General features: G+C 39.0%; 1 protein-coding gene across 2 annotated transcripts in view; it reads left to right on the forward strand.

The window, feature by feature from the left end:
- The window catches only part of LOC149565681 (putative cyclin-T1-1), a 132,989-nt gene that overhangs the window by 90,465 nt on the left and 23,163 nt on the right, over positions 1-19,361 (forward strand). For both annotated transcript variants that reach the window (XM_089819177.1, XM_089819178.1), the window contains exons 5-6: positions 7,854-7,988; positions 8,365-8,540. In XM_089819177.1, coding sequence (XP_089675303.1) covers positions 7,854-7,988; positions 8,365-8,540 — 311 coding nt within the window. The remainder of the gene's footprint in view (positions 1-7,853; positions 7,989-8,364; positions 8,541-19,361) is intronic.

The raw sequence follows: 19,361 nt of genomic DNA on the forward strand, positions 1-19,361 counted from the left end.
TCAACTCAATTCTGAAACCTAAGAATACAGGGGAAGAGATTTTCTCTTCAAGTTGAGGATAAACCAGAATTCTTTGTTCTAGATTTGGAACTGCTAGTAGCTGTGTGACTCTTTATAGAGAAAATGCCTCTTTTGGGAACCTTAACCCAATAACGCCATAAATTTTAGATACTATAAGGTGATGAAAATCTCCATCGAGTGAACCCTCTCAATTTAGATCTCTTAATTTTCTTTGATTGAATTTATTGAATCTATGTATTGATATGATATGATAGATTTTAATGACGTCCACGAGACTAAAGTAGTCTATGGGACCCATGCAATCGCCCTCCCGAGTCAGGAGCCAAACTAGTCAGTTGCAAAGTTTTGGTTAACTTGTCTCTTCTTCTCTGAATTTTGATAATCAACTCCGCTGTTCTCTTCACTTGATCTTCCTCAAATAAATAGTTGAAGTCCTTGTTCTGCAAAATTTTTGTATAATCAGATCTGATGTCGTTGTAAGCCAAGCATTCCATGACAAAGTGTTGCTCTGTCTCCACTGTTCCCATATTGCAAAATAAACATGTTCTGTCTGCCCACTCTTCCTTTGGAACTTGCCATCTACCATTTTCACATCGCAGCTGATGTGAATTAGTTCTAATTTGTGCCATCAACATTTTTGCTTTCCAGTTAATAGGTGCCCTTATATAGGCCTTTTCATCATGACTAGAAGTGGGATTAAATTCTTTAATGTAATAAGATTTTTTCCTCCCTATGTGTCTTGTCCACAGAATATTGCGAAATTTTTCATTGACAAACTTTTTTATTTCTTTAATGTTATCCGGGCAAGCTTGGATGTTGATATCCCATTTTTGCATCCATTTGTCATTTTGTTTCATCCATGTGCTTTTCCGCCTCACAAGTTTTTCCTCTATTACCAACTTGGGCCAACGATGTGTTTCTAGACCTTGGGTTTTCTTTAAATAGCTTAGCATTCAGATCAATGCGACGGCTTCTAATGGAAAGGAACCCACCTCCGCCAAAAGGATTTCATACGGAACTGTGGTCTTGACTTTAAGATTGCATGTGATAAAGTGTTTTTTAATTCTTTCTACTTGCCGCCATTTCTGTTTGGACATACTACCGCCCCACACTTCACATCCGTATAGAATAACCGGAGTGACCAGCAAACCAAACAGAGTTTTCATGGTCGTCCAATCCCATAATTCTGCGTTCCTGCACTTGTTTTGTAAAGAGTATAACGCCTTCCAGCCCCCTTGGATTCTTTTCGATCTACAAGTATCCCAGTTGAGTTTGTTATGAAAATCGATGCCCAAGTATTTGTACTCTTCCACAATCTCAAGGGGGCTATTTTCAAACAGAAACTTGTCTTGTATGCCCCTATTCTTCTTTAGTGAGAAGATCATAATTTTGGTTTTGCTAGTGTTAACTTGCATTCCTACATCATGGCAAAAAAATTCTAGTGCTTTCAAGTGCTCTTTCAAACCTTTAGCTGTTCTAGCAAGAATTATGAGATCATCTGCATATAAGAGCAATCTTATCACGAAGTGGGCCAGCTGCACCCCCTCACCATTGGTCTTGTTTATCCACTCTTCTAACTTGTCAATATAAAGCCCGAATAGTGTGGGAGAAAGCGGACACCCTTGCTTAACCCCGATGTTGCTATCAAAATCTTCTGATATCCCTTTTGTCGTTCTGATTTTAGCTTTGACCTACTCATATAATCTGTAAACCGCTGACCTAAGTTCTTTAGGGACATCCAACTCTACCATTCTATCCCATAGTTTATTACGTGGCACTGTGTCGAAAGCTTTTTTAAAGTCCACGAAACAACAAAAAGCCTCGTTCCCCGGAGTGTCCCAAACTTTCTCTATCATATGCCTGAGAGTGATGCCGTGATCTATAGTAGAGTGTTTTGGTCTAAAGCCTGCTTGCCCTTTTGCACGTTTGCCTTCTGTTTCAGCCTAGTTGCTGATTTTTTGTTCTACCAAACTACCAAATAACTTGCCAAATAGTGGATTGATCATGATGGTTCGGTAATTAGAAGGATTGTTTATATCTCCACTTTTGTGGAGTGGGATCACCACACTTGTAGTCCATTTTACAGGGAAACCCTCTCTATTGACACTGTTGAAAATCTTAGTGATGTGTGGTGTGAGGATTTCAGCACCCCATTTTAAGTATTCCGCTTGTAGCCCATCTATATCTTGCGCTTTACCAACAGCTAACCTTCTGATGCCTTGAATAATATCATTTTCACTGAATAACTCCCCTGTAGTCTCTGTTTCCATGGTACTATGCTCTCTTAGATCACATTCGTAGAGAGTCTTGGCATATTCCAGCCATTTGGTTCCTGTTATGTTATTCACTATCTGAGTTTTTCTCTGTTGAAGCTCTTTCCAAAATTTCCTGGGGTTGTTTTTACCAAGATTAATCAACTCTATTCTTCTCTTGTTCACATACTCTTCTTTCTTCTTTTTAATCAGTTGATTATACTCTTTTCTACTTTCTTTGTTCATGTTCTTTTTCCAATTCCTTTTTGCCATTTTGCACTCCTCATCAAACCAAGGATTGGCCGGAAAAGTGTTCTTGGCTTCTTTGCCCTAGATCTTTTACACTCCTCCAATGCTTTAATGATAGTAAGAACAAGATTATCCTTGTCCATGAAATGTTGTTTTTCAGACTCTAGATGGTTTCCCGGAACCCTAGACAGCCGCAAAAGAGAGTCTTGAAAAGTATCATGGTTTTCTTGTGTCATTAAAACTTTGCCAGTCGGAATCATCTTCCTCTTCTGTAAAAGTTTTGGGACAATATGTTGATCTTTGAAGTGAGTAGTCACCCTTATCAAGATGGGGTTATGATCAAATTTTAACTCCATGAGGCAATCTTCTATGTCAAAGTTAATTATCTTTGCGACATAGTCTTGCGAGCATATAACATAATCAACAACACTTTGTCCATTGTGTCTTTTGCATGTGATGCCTCCTGATTTAGGCCACTTTTCCATACCATTGCATATAACCATGTTGTATAGGCAGCATAACCCTAGTAATTCAGCACCAAAATGATTAATCTTTCCCATGCTATCCTGTGAAGATCTTTCCCATTTTTGTGTCCCTTCTTCTTCGAGCCAAACTGGATCTCTGCTTTCATTGTAACTCTCCTTAAGATTGAGAGTTTGGTTGTTTGCTGTTCTAGCATTGAAATCCCCTATTAACATTATTTCCCCTAAAGAGCTAAAGGCTGTTATGTCTTTTTTTAGCGCAACAAACGGATCTTCTCGATCCAACCTATGTTTTTTATATATTTTTGAGCCTTTTGGAGCGAAGTAACATATAGCCACCCTTGTAGAAATCTGATTCTCTGTTATTTTTATCCAAATATACTGCTTGTTTACATCTTCTTTCTCTAAGTTTACAAATCTGCTCCAAGTTTCTTTTATTAGAACGGTGATGCCTCCATGCCCCTTACCATTATCTATCTTTTCATTCCACAGTGATACCTTCTTATACCTTTCAAAATCTGGAACTCTACATCCATCATGCTCATGAGTCTCGGTAAGCATAATGATGTCATTATCTTTAGCTATCGGCCCTAACCCAGGTCCTCTTCCCCAAGGATAACCTCTACAGTTCCAGCTAACTATAGTTAAATGTTCCTGGGTGGGCCCGAGTTCCTATTTATTGCGTGTGATTTTCTCGCTGATTTGGGCTTTGCCATCTTGTAGCCACGCCCACTTGCCTTTTCCTCTTGCTGTTTTCACTTTTTCCCATTCCTTCCTCCTTTCTTCTTGCTGAGTTACGGTGAGGTCATCATCAAGATATATGCGTGTGCCTCTAAGAAACTTCCTCTTGCTGAAAATGTTATTTTTATCTCCTATATTCTTCATTGTCACTCTAACATGTCTATCTTTGCCTCCTCTAATCCATTTTCTGATTCTTTGAGCTTGTATGGTTGTTCCATGCCAATCTAATTGGTCTTTAAAGAAGTCTTTAACTAAATCCGTTGTTTTCTCCTGTTCTCCATAGTCTCGTAGCCTTTTGACAATGATATTTGTTGCTTTCTCATTTCTTTCTTTTTCCTCTCTAATCTGTCTCCGAACTTGTTTTTCTATGTTGTCAATAGGATTGTTTGCTGGCCCCTTTACTATGTTGGCCCATGATCTAACTTCTTCAATCTGTTCTCTGAGTTGATTCTCTTTTATTTCCATATTGGCCATGGCATCTTGTATATTTTTCATTTGCGAGTTTTTGTCTGCTTCTGTAGCCTCTCCTTCTCCCATAGTACTTGCTGCTGTCCTCTTTTCCCCTACTTCTTTCTTCAACAATATTAATTCATACTCTCCTTTTTCCATATTAAATTGCAATTTTTGAATTTGTTCTCTAAGTGACTTGACCTCCGCTGCCAGCTTCCAGTTATCTTCAGTAACTCTTTTCATTGTGATACTTTCTATTTGGTTCCTCTCCTCAAGTGCCCACACCCTTTCCTTCATAGCTACTAAATCATTCACAAAAATGTTTGGATACCACGTCATAGGTGTCCTTGTGGGGCTGTAATTATTCGGTAGCCCATCCTCCACCATGTCTATCACCTAAGAATTATCTGGCTTCCCTTTACCGTTAATATCTCTGATATTATCAAACTGCTTAATTGTTTTAGAGATTTCAGTCGGCCTCAGACTTTGTTCTCCCTCCCTTGTGCTGTCTGGGGTTTGTGGAATCGGTTTCGGAAGTAAAGCTGCTAACTTCCCTCTTTTTGCATTTTTAAACTTTCGTATCTTTCTCCGCCTAATTATTCTTTTATATTGTTTGGCATTCACATAGATGTAGTTGCCTCCCGTGAGTGGTCTGCTGGCTTGTGATAAGCTCAAAGTGTTTGTGGATAAATTACCATTTGTCCCTCCAAGATTGAATGAACTCGTGTGTCCGGCTGAGGGTTCTGGAATAATGAGGAAGCTCCCTTGATTCCACGATGATGCTGCTGTGCATTAAACTATCTCCGTATGTCAGGACCAAGCCACTATTGCCAGAGATGTCGTGTTTCGTAGCTTCTTTCAAACTAGTTTGCTGTTCTGCTGTTACGGGTGCCCTAACTATCTGATTCTCTGCCACCCTGTTACTATCAGATCCTGTGTTATGTAAGGTGGACCCATCGAGTTCTGACTGTTCCTCTCTTATCTTAGGTTGATCAGTCAATGATACTTTTACAAGTATCCTATCTGTAGATGTATCTGTGATTTCCCCGTTTGTTCCGTCCATGAGGACCATATCATTCCCACCGGTGCCTTGTTTATATGTTTTTAATGGTGTTTTACTGTTGTAAACTTACCAATGCCAGGAGAAGAAACAAAGGGAGCCTGAACAGGTGCAAAATCATATGCAAGATAAAAGGAAAAGGCGTACCTGGGATCTGCCTGTCCGCCTATTGGAGGCACATATTGTTGTCTTCAAATGGAACCGAGCTGGAGCCCACTGAAAGAGAGGGACACCATATCGAGTCTTTAGTACTGGATGGTCCCACCGGTTGCTAAGACTACCGACCAAACCCTTAAATCTGCCCCTGCACTGATCCCGTGTCTTGTGGACCCCTCAATCAGAATGCTGGACCCCTCAAATTTGTATGCAGACCTTGTTACGTGACAATTCCAATCCCCACAAAAATAAACAAATCGCCAGTTTGGCTCACACCTGTTCTGTTCTGTTCCACGCTCACGAACCTGCAATGACGTGGAATACCTCTTACCTCTTGCTCTGAAAATGCGGATTGATCACGTGAAGAACCTCCCGTGCAAGGTATCTCGAGCATATGTTACGATGGCAAGGTGGAAAGAGGGTTCTCGAGCATTCTCGCCTCTTAATCTTAATCTTCCCCCTTACCTCCTTTCCTCCACTCTCTCTGTGTATTGTAAGCACTGATTTCTTGAACTTTCTTTGGGAAAGTTTATCATAAGTTTGTTTGGTGACACACCATGTTTTTTTTCCAATCTAATTTGTCTATTTTCTCTATGATGGTCCTCTTTTATTTTTCTATTTCTTTGAATTTTGTTCATTATCAGTTCTATAGTACTAACTTCCCATTAAAATATTTTAACAGAATTTGATTTCCACAACTAACTTCAAATTTCACCCCTTAAGATTTGTTTCATCTCTCCTTTCCTATGGGACTGCCAGTAATTTACTGAGTGCTGCTTTAGTCTCAATTTAGATGTGAATTCCCGTAATCCTTGTGGTTATTAACTCATTGCCATGTTCATCTCTAAGCCTATGTTGTCGATTAGTGTCCAAACACAGTCATTTACTAGGCAAGATTACAGGGTCAGCACTGCGATCGAGTTATCCAGTAAAGGCCGAGCATACAACACTTATACTGAGCAGGATAGTAATAGCCAAGTATTCAATAGCGACCGAGTAGATGAATGAGTCGAGCAATATAGTTGAGACCAAGCGAGACCAAGCATGTTGTCAAGTTACTAAGTGCTGAGAAAACATTATTATAGAAGTTGAGTGACAACATGAAGTTTACACAACCGAGCTTTAGAGCATTCAAGTGTTGAGTAGTTCAGTTTTGACATATATGTTTGTAATGGCACAAACACATTTGTAAACCTTTTTGGCCGACTTTTCTATGATATTTAGTATTTGTTGAGCCAGCTAAGGAGTTGATCACGTGTCATTACAGAAGGTAATGATCCCAAGGCATGCGATTCAACCAATCAAAAAATGGGATAGTAACGACAAAAGATGATGAAGTGTAAGCCGTCAATCAAGATCTAAAACCTTCACAGGACGTCTATTTAAGGAGGATTCTAACCCGAGAATCATGTGTGTGTATGGAGAAGGAAAAAGAAAGAAGGACAAATATCCTTATGCGCATGTGAAGGAGTGAAGACAAAGGTTCAAAGATAGAGCAGACAAGAGAGTAGTCAACGCAATGAAGGACTGAACAAAGTTATCAGATCAGGAGATCAAATCAAAGATACAGTAAGGGGGAGACCCAAGATCAGCTTGCAGAGTAAACTGAGGGTCAGGTTCTGAATCAGTTATTGTTAATTGAGACGGGGTAAATCTCTTAACAGAGTGGTCTTAACAGATCTATGTAAACCTCCTTACAGAGTCCTTACTTCGTTGTGAGTGTAAAATCCTTTAACAAGGTGAGACCTAATAGTCTCTTAAGCTTTTAACAGGGCAGACCCCTCACAAGGTAGATCATATTTTATGATCAAACATTGTAACCCTAACAGGTTAACTTTATTGATGCAACAATGAAGATTTGTGGGTTTCATCCCCACCCCAGTTTTACCTTCATCTTGAATTGTTTTTGGGTAACCAAATTATTGTGTTATGTGTTGAACTATCTATGGATGTGATGTATTTCATTTATGTTTCACAATTTCATTTTTAATGGTCGATCTATGAGATGAACAAGGTTTGGATTTATGTTATTGGTTTTGAAGCTAAAAATTTAAGATCCTGATTAATTAAATTCAAACTAAAGAGAAGTTAATTAATGACACCACCAAATATTACAACTATTATAGTATTCCATTAAATCTAAATTTGAACCCCATTGACTTTGACTTTGAGATTAAGGGTTTAAGGATAATAGTAACAAAAAACAATTGTAAGGGTATATATGGTTTTGTGATCAATCATATTCAACTTAACAAATTTTGAGTCCCAAATTTTATTCCCGATTTATCTGTAAGATCACCTTCTTTTTTACTGATATCTTTATAAACATTAATAAGGTTTGATCACAGACCTGATTTATCTGTAAGATTTCTTTCTCTCTTAATGTTCTACTTTTTAATGTTTAAAGCTCACTAACTTGTAAATATCCATTTGTGTTGGCAGTTAATTGCAACAGCTGCATTGTTCTTGGCAGCAAAGTCAGAGGAAACTCCTCGTCCCCTGAATAGTTTACTTTTCACGTCATATGAAATTTGTCACAAGCATGAATTGGAAAATTTCCACTATTTACTTCCAATTGTAAGCTTTCTTTTGAACTCATGAGTTCTATTATTTTTATTTTATTATCTTTGGCTATGCAAAAATAAAAAATTCATTCCCAACAATTTTTAATCAGGTGCTGCTAATCATAAGTTGTGGAATGGTTTCTTGAGGTATAAAATAGCTGAAATAGGAAAGATGTTCTTCAAAGATGTAAAAAATGTGTCAAGAGTTTCAATATCATGGACCACAGAAACATATCTAATTGTATTTTTATTTTGTAACATTAATTTTTTTGCAATGGTGCCAAAGTTCCAATTTTTACTTGTGTGTAATATACATTCCTTCTTTATGAATGATAGTGGAACTGAGAAGCATTTTATGAATTTAGCTGAGATTTCTCCTTCTCCTGCAGGATTGGTTTGAGCAGTATAAACAACGTGTTCTGGAAGCTGAACAAATGGTACTGACCACCTTGGATTTTGAGCTTACAATTGAGCATCCTTATGACCCTCTCATGTCAGTCTTGAATAAGATTGGACTGTCCCAAACTGTTCTGGTACATGTGGCATGGAACTTGGTCAGCGAAGGGTAAGCACATTGAATTAGAGTTCTTGGGAGGGTTGGGTTTGGAAAGTAAGAATATTCATGTCTGAATTCTCAAGAGCCCTTGCCTCATATTGGGGTTGGAGTTGCAAAAAAGACGACCAATTGCCTGATTGAAAATAGAGAAGAGATATAAATCATCCATCAGCAGAAATAAATACGATTCCATATTCCATTTTAGTTTACAAAGTGGCATCCTTACGACATTACTTTTCCAAACAAGCTATTACTTAATTTATATACTCTCGTCTACCTTTAAGTTCATGATTATGCTGGTTGGTCCTTGCTTTGGCACTTTACTTGTGTGATTGTTGTCTTTGTATAGGTCATCAGTTTATTCCACCAGCCTATAACATATATTTATAAGCTTTGGACATTGTTTCTGCTTTATTGCTGGGTTTGAGGTTATAGGAGCATTTTACATAGACAGTGCATGCATATTCAGGTGACTAAGAAAATTATAGGACCCTTTATCACTGTCTAAGTAGAAATTTTCATAGAGTCACTCTCTGGTCTCATTTATTAAAGTCTAAAGAATATTGGCCTTCTTTCCTCACAGAATGAGATGTGAATTCATTTTGAGAAATGAGGGCAATTGAGATTCAGGGCAGTAATAATCCGTTACTCTCAAGTGATTCTTAATGATGCATGTTAGCAAAACATAAAAAAAAACTCTTCCTCTAAAATGAAGAACTTGATAACATGACCACCAGGTTATTGGTATTAATGTTCTCATATATACTGGGAAGCTAGAACCATCGATGACAATGTTGGGTTGAAAGAAACTTGGTTTTCATGAGATTGAAGTTTAGTTACATTGTATAAGAAACATAGGGAACTATTTACAGATAGGCACAGACAGACATAGAGTATCCACATTGCACATGCTTGATAATTGGAAGATTCCCTGTGTGGGCTGGCATCTGCATATCTTAAGTAGAATACAGTTGCCTTCCCTGTAGAAAATTAGAAGCCAAACTTAAGAAGCAAAAAGTTTCAATTACACAAGGTGGCTTTTCTGTGATGGGATTAAAAAAAGTAACACCATGAGAATCAGTGGTTAAGGCTTGCATTGGAAATGGTGATAGGGCTGTACAGGGAGGAGAATATTACTTGGAAGTGATCTATAATTATAGGATAGTCTCGTACATTTCTTTAAGATGAAGTGAATATGGGATAAGATAAAAATTGATTAATAAAGAAATAATTAAAGCAAAATATTGAACTTGTATTGGACATGGTATTACTATTTAGAGATGGATATTGGTGTTCCCGAGCATGGTTGTGGTCATTTTTCTCCTTGCTAGTTTCCTAATGTATCTTTTTTGGCCAAGGTTTGTTGTGTTTTCTGATAAATTGATGTGATAGTTGCTTAGATGATGGGATGAGTATCAGAAATGTAGTACTATTTGATCAATTAGTTGTCAGCATTTTCCTTTTTGGGTAGGTAAAAGAGATAAACACAATGGGTCCCTAGCCACATTAAAGGGCAATGCCAACTAGTTGAGTGATGCAGCAAACAGAACACAGAAATTTATAAAAACATCTAAGCAACTTTATACACTTACTCATGCAACACGAGGAACCAGAGTGCTTACAGAGATCAGCATAAAAATGCCACAACAGGCTTCCACGCACAAATCGCAATTGACACTCAACCACTTACAACCTGATATTGATGTGAGTATTTGGATGGGAGCAAGAGCAACTTGGTTATTTTTCAATTGTTTGACCATTGGTACTGATTTTGATTCTGGAAAATAGCACTTCCTAAAAATTTTGGTATAGGAAAAACCTTAAGCATTCATCACTTGGAAATGGCATTACATTATTTGGAGCTCTGCTCAATGCTACAATAATTCAATCCGTAAATGCAGCCTTTGAAGATATATATATAAAGATATGTAAAAAGTCATAGGCTTCTATCTTGTTGGGGCCAAAGCAGCGGACTCTTTCCAAGCATACCTAATAATTCTATCAAGTTGAACAGGATGATGTAAAGGATTTGCACAGTTGTTTTCATTATTTAATCTAATGTCAATATTGGTCAAAGACTGATTTTGGGTAGTTTTCACTAGCGTTATAACCTCAAAATGAATTTCTTGGAAAGTATAACTCATTCGTTTTTGAACAATTATCTCTTTACCCTTCTTCCTCAGAAGATAATGTCTACTGATCTTTCACTAATTCTTCATATATGGGTTCATATTCTGTAAATCTTGTTGTAGAGTTGTAACTACGTTTGTCTATTTGACATTGAACAATACCCTACTTTGTAGACTTAGAGTCTTCAATCCCATAAGCTGATTAAGTCTTTGCATCCTTGGACACGTAGTACTGCTATGTGCATCTGTATCATGAAAACTTAAAAGTGCAGTAACTATTGGTTACGTGAGGTTCTTCAATTGTTAACCTATTACGCTATTAGTATTAAGAAGAGCAATCAGTTGCGGGTTGTTGAGTGAGCAAAAATTATTCTTACTTGTTGAGTGGGCAAAAATTATTCTTACTTGTAGAAGGCTGATGAACTCTTGTACAGGGTTGAATTTTCTGTGGTACTTCTCTTTGTAACTGTAACTTTATTGACCAACTTTTGCAATAATGTATCAGTTGAACTTGTCACAAAAGCTGTGAATCTGTTTGAATCTTTCCAGTAACAACTATCTACTCTTCTAACTCGTTGACATGTTGTCAAGTGCCTTCTCATTTCATCTCATGAATTGTCTTAAGACGAATTCTTTGATGATAAAGCATTTAGAAAACTATTCAATAGAATTAAGAAGGAAAAAAAAGTGGCGCTATAGTCTATCCTCATTGTAAGACAATTGACTCTGTAATTGTTAACTTTAGTGATCAGATTTAATTATAAAATTTGAATAGCAAACTAATAATAAAAAATCAAATAGAGTAATCACAAGGACATTGCCCTGGAAACCTCCCTCCTGTAGGGAAAACCCAGCATTCAATTTAGAGCCTTTATTACTGCCTTTCAAATTCAATTACAGACCTCAGTAGATGTAAACAAAATTGCATATGTGATATTTGCGGAAGATCGCATATCAATGAAGCAAATCTGATATAATTGCCAACTACAGTGATGGTTGGTTCTTAGTAACAGTTCATTAATATCAGATCGCAGATGTTAATTTCATATCAATGAATCGCTGCTATGGATTATATCACTGCTAAGGAACAATCTTAAATTGTATTGCTGCTAAGGAACAATCGCTGCCTCCAAGCAATTGCTACCTCCAGACAATCACTGCCAGTTAGATAAGAGTGTTTTGAGTCGATCATATGTTCTTTTGGCAAATACAATACCTTGTATATATACAAGAACTTTTCTCAAATTTATCTCCACAGGTCGGCCTAGTATTGGTGCCAATTTCCAATTGTGGATTACATGCTTGGGCCCAGCCCAAAATTATGCTTATTGAATTATGAAAAGGCAATAATTACGAGCCCAACCCAATCAATGATCTATAATTGAATTTTTAAATTTAAATTTCTAATTAAAATTAATAGAGCTAGAATCCGAACTAGCTACCAAGAAATCAACACTCCCTCTTAGCTAGGGAGGATTCTAGATAAATTCACGGATTCCTTCCATGAAATCATCTTGCATTGCCCGCGAGGATGAATCAAAAAGGTATCATCATGGACTCCTTCCATGATGTCCATTATACATACCTGTAGAGGATGGATCCACCTTGCAATGCCAACAAAAGGTGGAAGAGTTCTAAGGCCTCAAGTCTTCTCTCCAAGGAGGTCAGTAAAGTACGCTACCACCATACATTGCCCACAGAGGGTGCTCCCACCATACGTTGCCTACAAGGTGCATAATACGACTAGATGTATCAATGATGTTGAGACACCCTCTCAATGAGAGTTGAGTTCCCCATAATTCCAAGCCTATCTCTGAAGTATTTAAACTTCACTTGAGGCTTGGTGAGAATATCTGCTATCTGCTCCTCAGTGCTGATATATTTCAGCTGAATGCCACTTCTGTGTACCATATCCTAAATATAATGATAATGAGTTTCCACATACTTTGTCCTGTCATGAACTGGAACTAGCACCCTTGTATTAAGAGCTCAAGCCCGAACTGGAATTAGCACCCCTATATTAAGTCTTTTAGACCTAGGATTTCTTGTCTAGCGTTGGCACCCATATGGACCCAAATTAAAATTTTCATAGTGGAATCTTGAACCTCTTTGAACTAAGGTTCAAAGCAATTCAAAGTGGTTTAGGTGGTTCAAGGTGGTTCAAAGTGGTTCAACATGGTTCATCTTGCAGATTCAAATGAGTGATAGTTTAAAGAGTTTAGTTGGTTCAACCAATACAAAAAGACTCAACATTTACAGTATGAGTTCATTCTAGTTCATTTGGCCCATGATGGTTCAGCAGGGTATGACATGGTTCAGATTGGTTCAACAGGTTCGATGGTTTGACAGTTTAAAATGGCTACACAATATCTATCAACGACATACATCTTGTCGGCTACACAATATTTACCTACGACATCATTCCCCCCAAAAGAAAAAAGTCGTCTTTGGACGACAATTACAAAATATCTGAGACAAAACAAAATACATTAACTGAATAACAAGATAGATCTGTTTTTGTCATCTAACTCTCACATTCGTTTCGCGCCTGCACCAAACTGATCTCCAAACCACGTTGCATCTGTAGCCTCTGCTAACACAATACTGTCTCCTTAATCAAGCTGACCTTGATAGCCACCCGTGCTTCTTTCTCTGCTTCCAACTCCTGGGTACTCTGAGCCCAGTGTCGTTGTATTGCCTCCAACTGGATGATCAGCTCCTCCCGAGCTCTCTATGCATCTAGCATGATAGCCTCACGTCCAACACCTACTCCAAGTGCCTCTAGTACACAGACACTAATGCTTGTAGCAGCTCCAGGTCTCATCAACTGGTCACACTTCCCATGATTGATAATTGCAACGACTGGGGGTCTAGGGGGCAGTGCCCCTCGCTGCCAAGACCAAATTAGCACTCCGAAACCCACACAAAACTACATGGAACACACTATTTCTGTCATTTTCTTCCGATTCCACACTCTTTCTTACAATTGCTTATGTCTATCCTTTCCTTTGGCATCATGCGTTACTCATTTCGAACTGTTTCAATCTGTCGTCGTTTTTTTTTCTTTTTTTGCTCCTCTCTTCTCTTCTGACTGCTTCAAACATACAGTGCCCTAAAAATTTGCAATTGCCCTAGTGCTGGTATATATTTTAAACCCTTCTGAAAGCTCTCCATAATTCGTACGATATCAACTAGAAGACTTAACAATCTAAAAATGTTGTAGAGTGTTTTGACTCAAACCTGCAAATCCTCCAGATCCGTATGGAAGCCATACGCTAGCAAACATGAAAGTAAACAAGGAAACCTTCTAAAATCCGTACACCAAGCCAAATCTGGACGCCAAGTCTTGAAATCTATACAGCAACTTGCTCCTAAATTCCGTACGCCAAAAGCATGGAAGTGATCCTCCTTACAGTGTTAGAGAAATGTATCCAAAAGCCGTACATCTAGAACAATTACAGAATCCGTATGAAAGAACTTAATATGAAATCCGTACAGCAAAGTGGAAGGAAAATCAGAACTCCAATATGTGAAATCCGTATGGTGACAATTGCAAGGTTAATCTGATGCCATCAACTAGAAGCTAATACGAAATCCGTATGCATTCAAGCCTTAAACTCCACAATCCGTAAGCTTTATTGCCAAAATCCGTATGCCTCCGTACACCACAATGGAAATCCGTATGATGGGAACAGAGAGCTTCCAAATCCATACGCTAGACTGCGGAATCCATTCGCCAAACTGGAATTTAATTTAACCCCTAATTCGCACGCCAACAATTTGAACAATTCCTAGAATCCGTACAGTGCCCTTCAGAACACCTCAAATTGTTGTACAACTTAGAGCCATTGATTTAGAATTTGTATGCTATGGAAGAATATAAAATCCGTACGGGTTACGATCTCTTGCTGGGAGTTCACTTTTAAATCCGTACACTGCATCAATGAATGAACTTTTAAAGCCATATGGTTCAAGGAACTTAAAAAGCCGTACGGTGGCTCTTTTGACCCCTTTTTTTTATTAACTCTGTCCTTACTTATCTTACATATGTACAATATTTACATATATATTGTATTTACAATCATTCTTTTCTCAGTTGTTCGTCCATGGAGGTGTGTTATTTCTTTCATGGTAGACATTCAACTTCGACCTATTCACTGCATCGGCCACTTCCTTTCCGTCTAGCATCCATAGTTTTATTGCTCCGTTATCACCCACTTCCCGAATCTGGTATGGCCCTACCCATTTCACTTGAAACTTGCCTAGTTTGATCATGTTCTGTCCATCATACGTCAACACCAACTGTCCCGATTGGAACTTGTTCAATTTCAGGTGTCTATCATGCCATGCTTTGCGCCTATTCTGTCTCACTTTCGTAGCCTCTTGTGCTTGCAATTGTCGCTCATCAAGTTTATTTAAGGTACACGATCTCTCCATCCGGTTTTCCATATCGCCCAATTTGTTGTCAAAGCTCGGTACCATGGACTCCATCAACTACCCCTTCTTGCCGTCAATAACACCTCCACTCCGTACTGCTGCAACTTTTATTAAACCCTTCCTCTTTGTTTCCTGTGCAGACCATATGATGTGTCTTCCGTGCTATTGGCACCTTTCTGTTATATCTATGGTTCGATGTAACATTTTCCTTATGCACAGTCGTACGGCGGGATTTTTCCTTTTTTTGGGTTCATACTGTATGTTCTTCCCCTTAGCTTCAACCGCAACTGCCTTTCCTTCTTTCGCTTCCCTGTATTCCTTCGGACATTCATTTTCCTCTTCTTTCTCACCTTCGTCCACCCTTAACATATTACAGCTTGGAAAGAGTTCGTAGTCCTCTATCTGCCAGTGGTAAAGACCGTTCATCGAATCCAGATCGTCATCCATTGAACCTCCTTCCAACCATAGGACTCCCTCATGATTTGGTTCCATACATTGCCTCCCTTCATCCTCTTCTTCGAAATTTGATGATAGAGCTTCTTCCACTACCATTTGCGTGTGTAAATCAATGACAAATTTCTACCCTTTGCTTTCAAGGCATAGAGTGTTTTTCTTCCAGTCACGTTTAACTCTTGCTTGTACAAGCCATCCTCGGCCCACAATGGCATCATATCCTCTCCTCTTCAACGGGATGACGACGAAGTCTAGCAGGAACGGCTGTGTTCCAATGGTCACTGGCTGTGCAATCAGGACTCCCAACGGTTTGATTTCGTGTTGGTCCGTTGTTAGCAACTGGAATGTAGGTGGCCACAATGTCGGCTGTCCCAACCTATTCCAGGTATCCTCTGGTAACACATTGACATCGGATCCTCCGTCCACAATCGTATCCGTCAAAATAGTCTCGAGAATTCCCATTTCGACGATTGTCGGATGTCGTCCGGATGAAAGGGCTAACAACATCGAGTCTTCTGTACTTGCACCACTTTCCTTCTCCCTTCTGTTTGTTGTACTTGCTCCACTTTCCTGCTCCCTTCCGTGTTCTCTTGGTAGTTTAGCAACGGGAACGATGTTTGTGAGTGTCAATCGGAGCTAAGGCATTGTGAGCAACAAATCATTTATCTTGACTGGTACTTCGGTTTGTAATATCTGTTGTACGATGTTATATTTTGCTGAGGTACCGGCAGTGTCCTTCAGGTGTGCTTTCTCTACCTACGTTGCTTTTTGAAGTTCGGCCCGTGCCTCTTCCAGTGTCTTCTTTTCTTCCATCGGGTCAGGGTACACTTTTGCTTGCTTTCGTGTGATGGCTAGAACCTCCTCTTCGTCCGTCCTGATGGTAATCAAATTTACTCCTGACTTCAGGCACTTGGCATCTTCTTGATTGCCGGGTCCGCATCATCTGCATAATAATTTTGGTCCAGTTGTCGTTGTACAGTCTTGGGCAAAGTGGCCCCACAAATTGCATGCGCGGCATTGAATGATCGGCCATCTGTTCACATCATGCTGAATTCGACTTTGGCTGCCATTGTTATTGTTATCATTGTTGTTTTGTCCTCGCATTATTTCTGTATCCTCCTGACATAGCACCCTCCGTATTGGTGTTCCCACTCCCTCCTAACGCGGAAGCCTCCTGTGTCAGGAACACTTGCTGAGGACCTTGTGTTTTCAGATTGAACGAGCATTCCTTTGTCGAATGTCCCATGATCTCGCAAATCTCGCAAAATTGGTCCTTCAAACAGGATCCCTTTGTATGGCCTTCTTTCTTGCATTCGGTGCACCATAGCTCATTTCCCTTGGTCTCCTTCTACATGTTCTTGAATTTTGTCATCATCTGAATCATATCCTTTTGAAGAGCGCGGACCTTCTTGCTGTCCTTTTCGTCCTCACTGCTTCCTTCTTTTGAAGATGCGTCGTCATCTAAATTAGACGAGCTACTCTTCTTCTTTTTCGTCTTTTGCTCACTTTCCAAGTTCATTGCCCGGTTGTACGCTTTTGTGTATGATGATGGCGGTACGATCTTCATCTTCTTTCACAACTTTGGGTGTAGGCTTTCAATGAACCATCTTTTCTGTAGCCCATCAGTCGGCTTATTCTCCATTTTATTGATCAAGGCCTTCAACTTCCTAGCGTAAACTCGGACTATTTCATTCTTGCCTTGTTTTGTATTGTATATTTCCGCTACGATTTCGTTGTCATCGCGCAACGGTTGAAATTCCGTAATGAACTCTTTTTTAAGGTTGTCCTAGTCAGTTAACTTTTGGGGATCTGTATCAGCGAACCAATCAATTGCAACACCTCGTAGGGTGGCCGGAAATTGCTGGACCCATTCGTTTGTACTCGTTATGGCATTTGCTCTCCAAATCATTTCACATGTTTTACAATGTCGGATCGGATTGGCTGCTCCACCATCGAATTTTTGCAATTTTTCTTTTGGTCCTACCATTACTATTTGAAATTGAGGGTTTTGTGGTGTACCTGCATTGTTCTGCACACTCGTGCTGCTCCCGACAGTCGTGCTATTTGGTGAAGAAGGGTTTTCGTCAACTGAAGCTGTCCATTCCAAAAGTATATCTCGGACGAAGAGTTCACTCCACGCTCATGCTCCCTCGACACTACGAGCTATGTGAGTCAATCGCCTTCTGTTTGGATTTTCTTCCCTCGGTGTATGCAGGTTCAGAAACTCCTCCCTTGCTTCTTCCACCAAATCTAGCCGTTGTCGAGTCTCCTCCAACAATTCTTTAGTGCTACAGTGTCCGTCGGTAATTTGCTCAAACCTTCGTCTACGTTCGGCTTGTTGTGCCAAAATTAAATTTTCCTGCGCTGTGCGTAATTCATCGTTTTCCTTAAGCTTATTCTTATTCTTATTCTTGTTCAGCTGATTTGGCATTTAGTCTTCATCTGTTAGCCTTCGTACCAGGTCCATCGAGCAATGGTGCCAAATGTTTACCGTACTGGGGTAAAGAAATGCATACGAACAATAGATAAAAACAACAAAACTCTTTGTATTATTCGCATATGCCAAAGATATTACATTATGCTTCCAATGATTAGATGATTTACAATGACCCAAGAGGGTGTATAAATACTTTCTAAAGAACCTTCCCGAAGGGGTCCGTCGGCTACATGACAATTACCGAAGGACCCAACAGCTATATAAAAAGAACCTTCTCGAAGGGACCTGTCAGCCACATAACAAGAACCTCCCGAAGGGACTCATTGGCTACACAATATCTATTGATGACATACATCCTATCAGCTACACAATATTTACCTACGACAAGTTTTATATACCTTCAAACAGTCACCTATAACTTTTACTAAAGCATAATTTTGCAAATTGCTTTGGTGGAAAGGAAGAAGATTAGGATTTTGCCAACATATGTGAAAATCAGAAAGATCCAACGGTGGGATAGCCCCCGTACCTGGACCTAGTTTTGCTGCCAAAAATATTAATGATTAAAATTTTCAGTGTGGAATCTTGAACCTCTTTGAACTAAGGTTCAAAGTAGTTCGAAGTGGTTCCATTTACTGAAGCAGGTTTAGATAGCTTATTTTGAGTCAACCTGATTCCAAGTTCAACAAGTTCCATACTGCAAAGGTTCTGGTGATTCCACTTCTAAAGTGCAAGTTCAGAAGCTTCGTGACTCTTGGTTCCCATTCAAAATGAAAGTCCATGAGATTTAAATTCTTCCTAGTGGATTCAAAGATATGTCCAAATTCCTTTTTGTGTGACAATTATGGGATCCACTTTGGTACAATTAGCTCGGTCAAAGTGAAGAAGCCTAAGTTTGATTATCAATGGATATGATTGCAATTTCAGAATTCAGAATCTAGATAAAGGGAATTAAAATGAAAGTGAATATCTTGATAGGCAAGTGGAAAATGATGATGCTCACTTGGCCTTTCTAAGCAAGAATGAGAATATTGCTGGAATAAATCATAAACCTATCAAATGGATGGAAGCAAAGATGAGAAATACAAGGCTGATGCTGGTAACATTATCTTAACAATTCTGATTTGTGACAGTTTGACAGACCTTCAAACAGTAGTGAATAACTTTTGACTCGAATATTATTTTCAAAATTGCTTCGGTGAGAATGTGGAAAACTAGGATTCTGACAACATATCCAAAACTCAACAAGATCCAGCAGTGGGATAATTAGTTATGCCTCTCGTACCAAGACCTATTTTTGCTGTCAGAGTTATTTTAAATCCGCCCAGTATCAGGAATATTTCGTTTTGGACTAAATCATTTGTCCAAATAGAA

The sequence above is a fragment of the Cupressus sempervirens genome, chromosome 3 (genome assembly GCF_028749045.1).
Source record: "Cupressus sempervirens isolate cs-2001-9-10 chromosome 3, ASM2874904v1, whole genome shotgun sequence".
Taxonomy (NCBI): domain Eukaryota; kingdom Viridiplantae; phylum Streptophyta; class Pinopsida; order Cupressales; family Cupressaceae; genus Cupressus; species Cupressus sempervirens.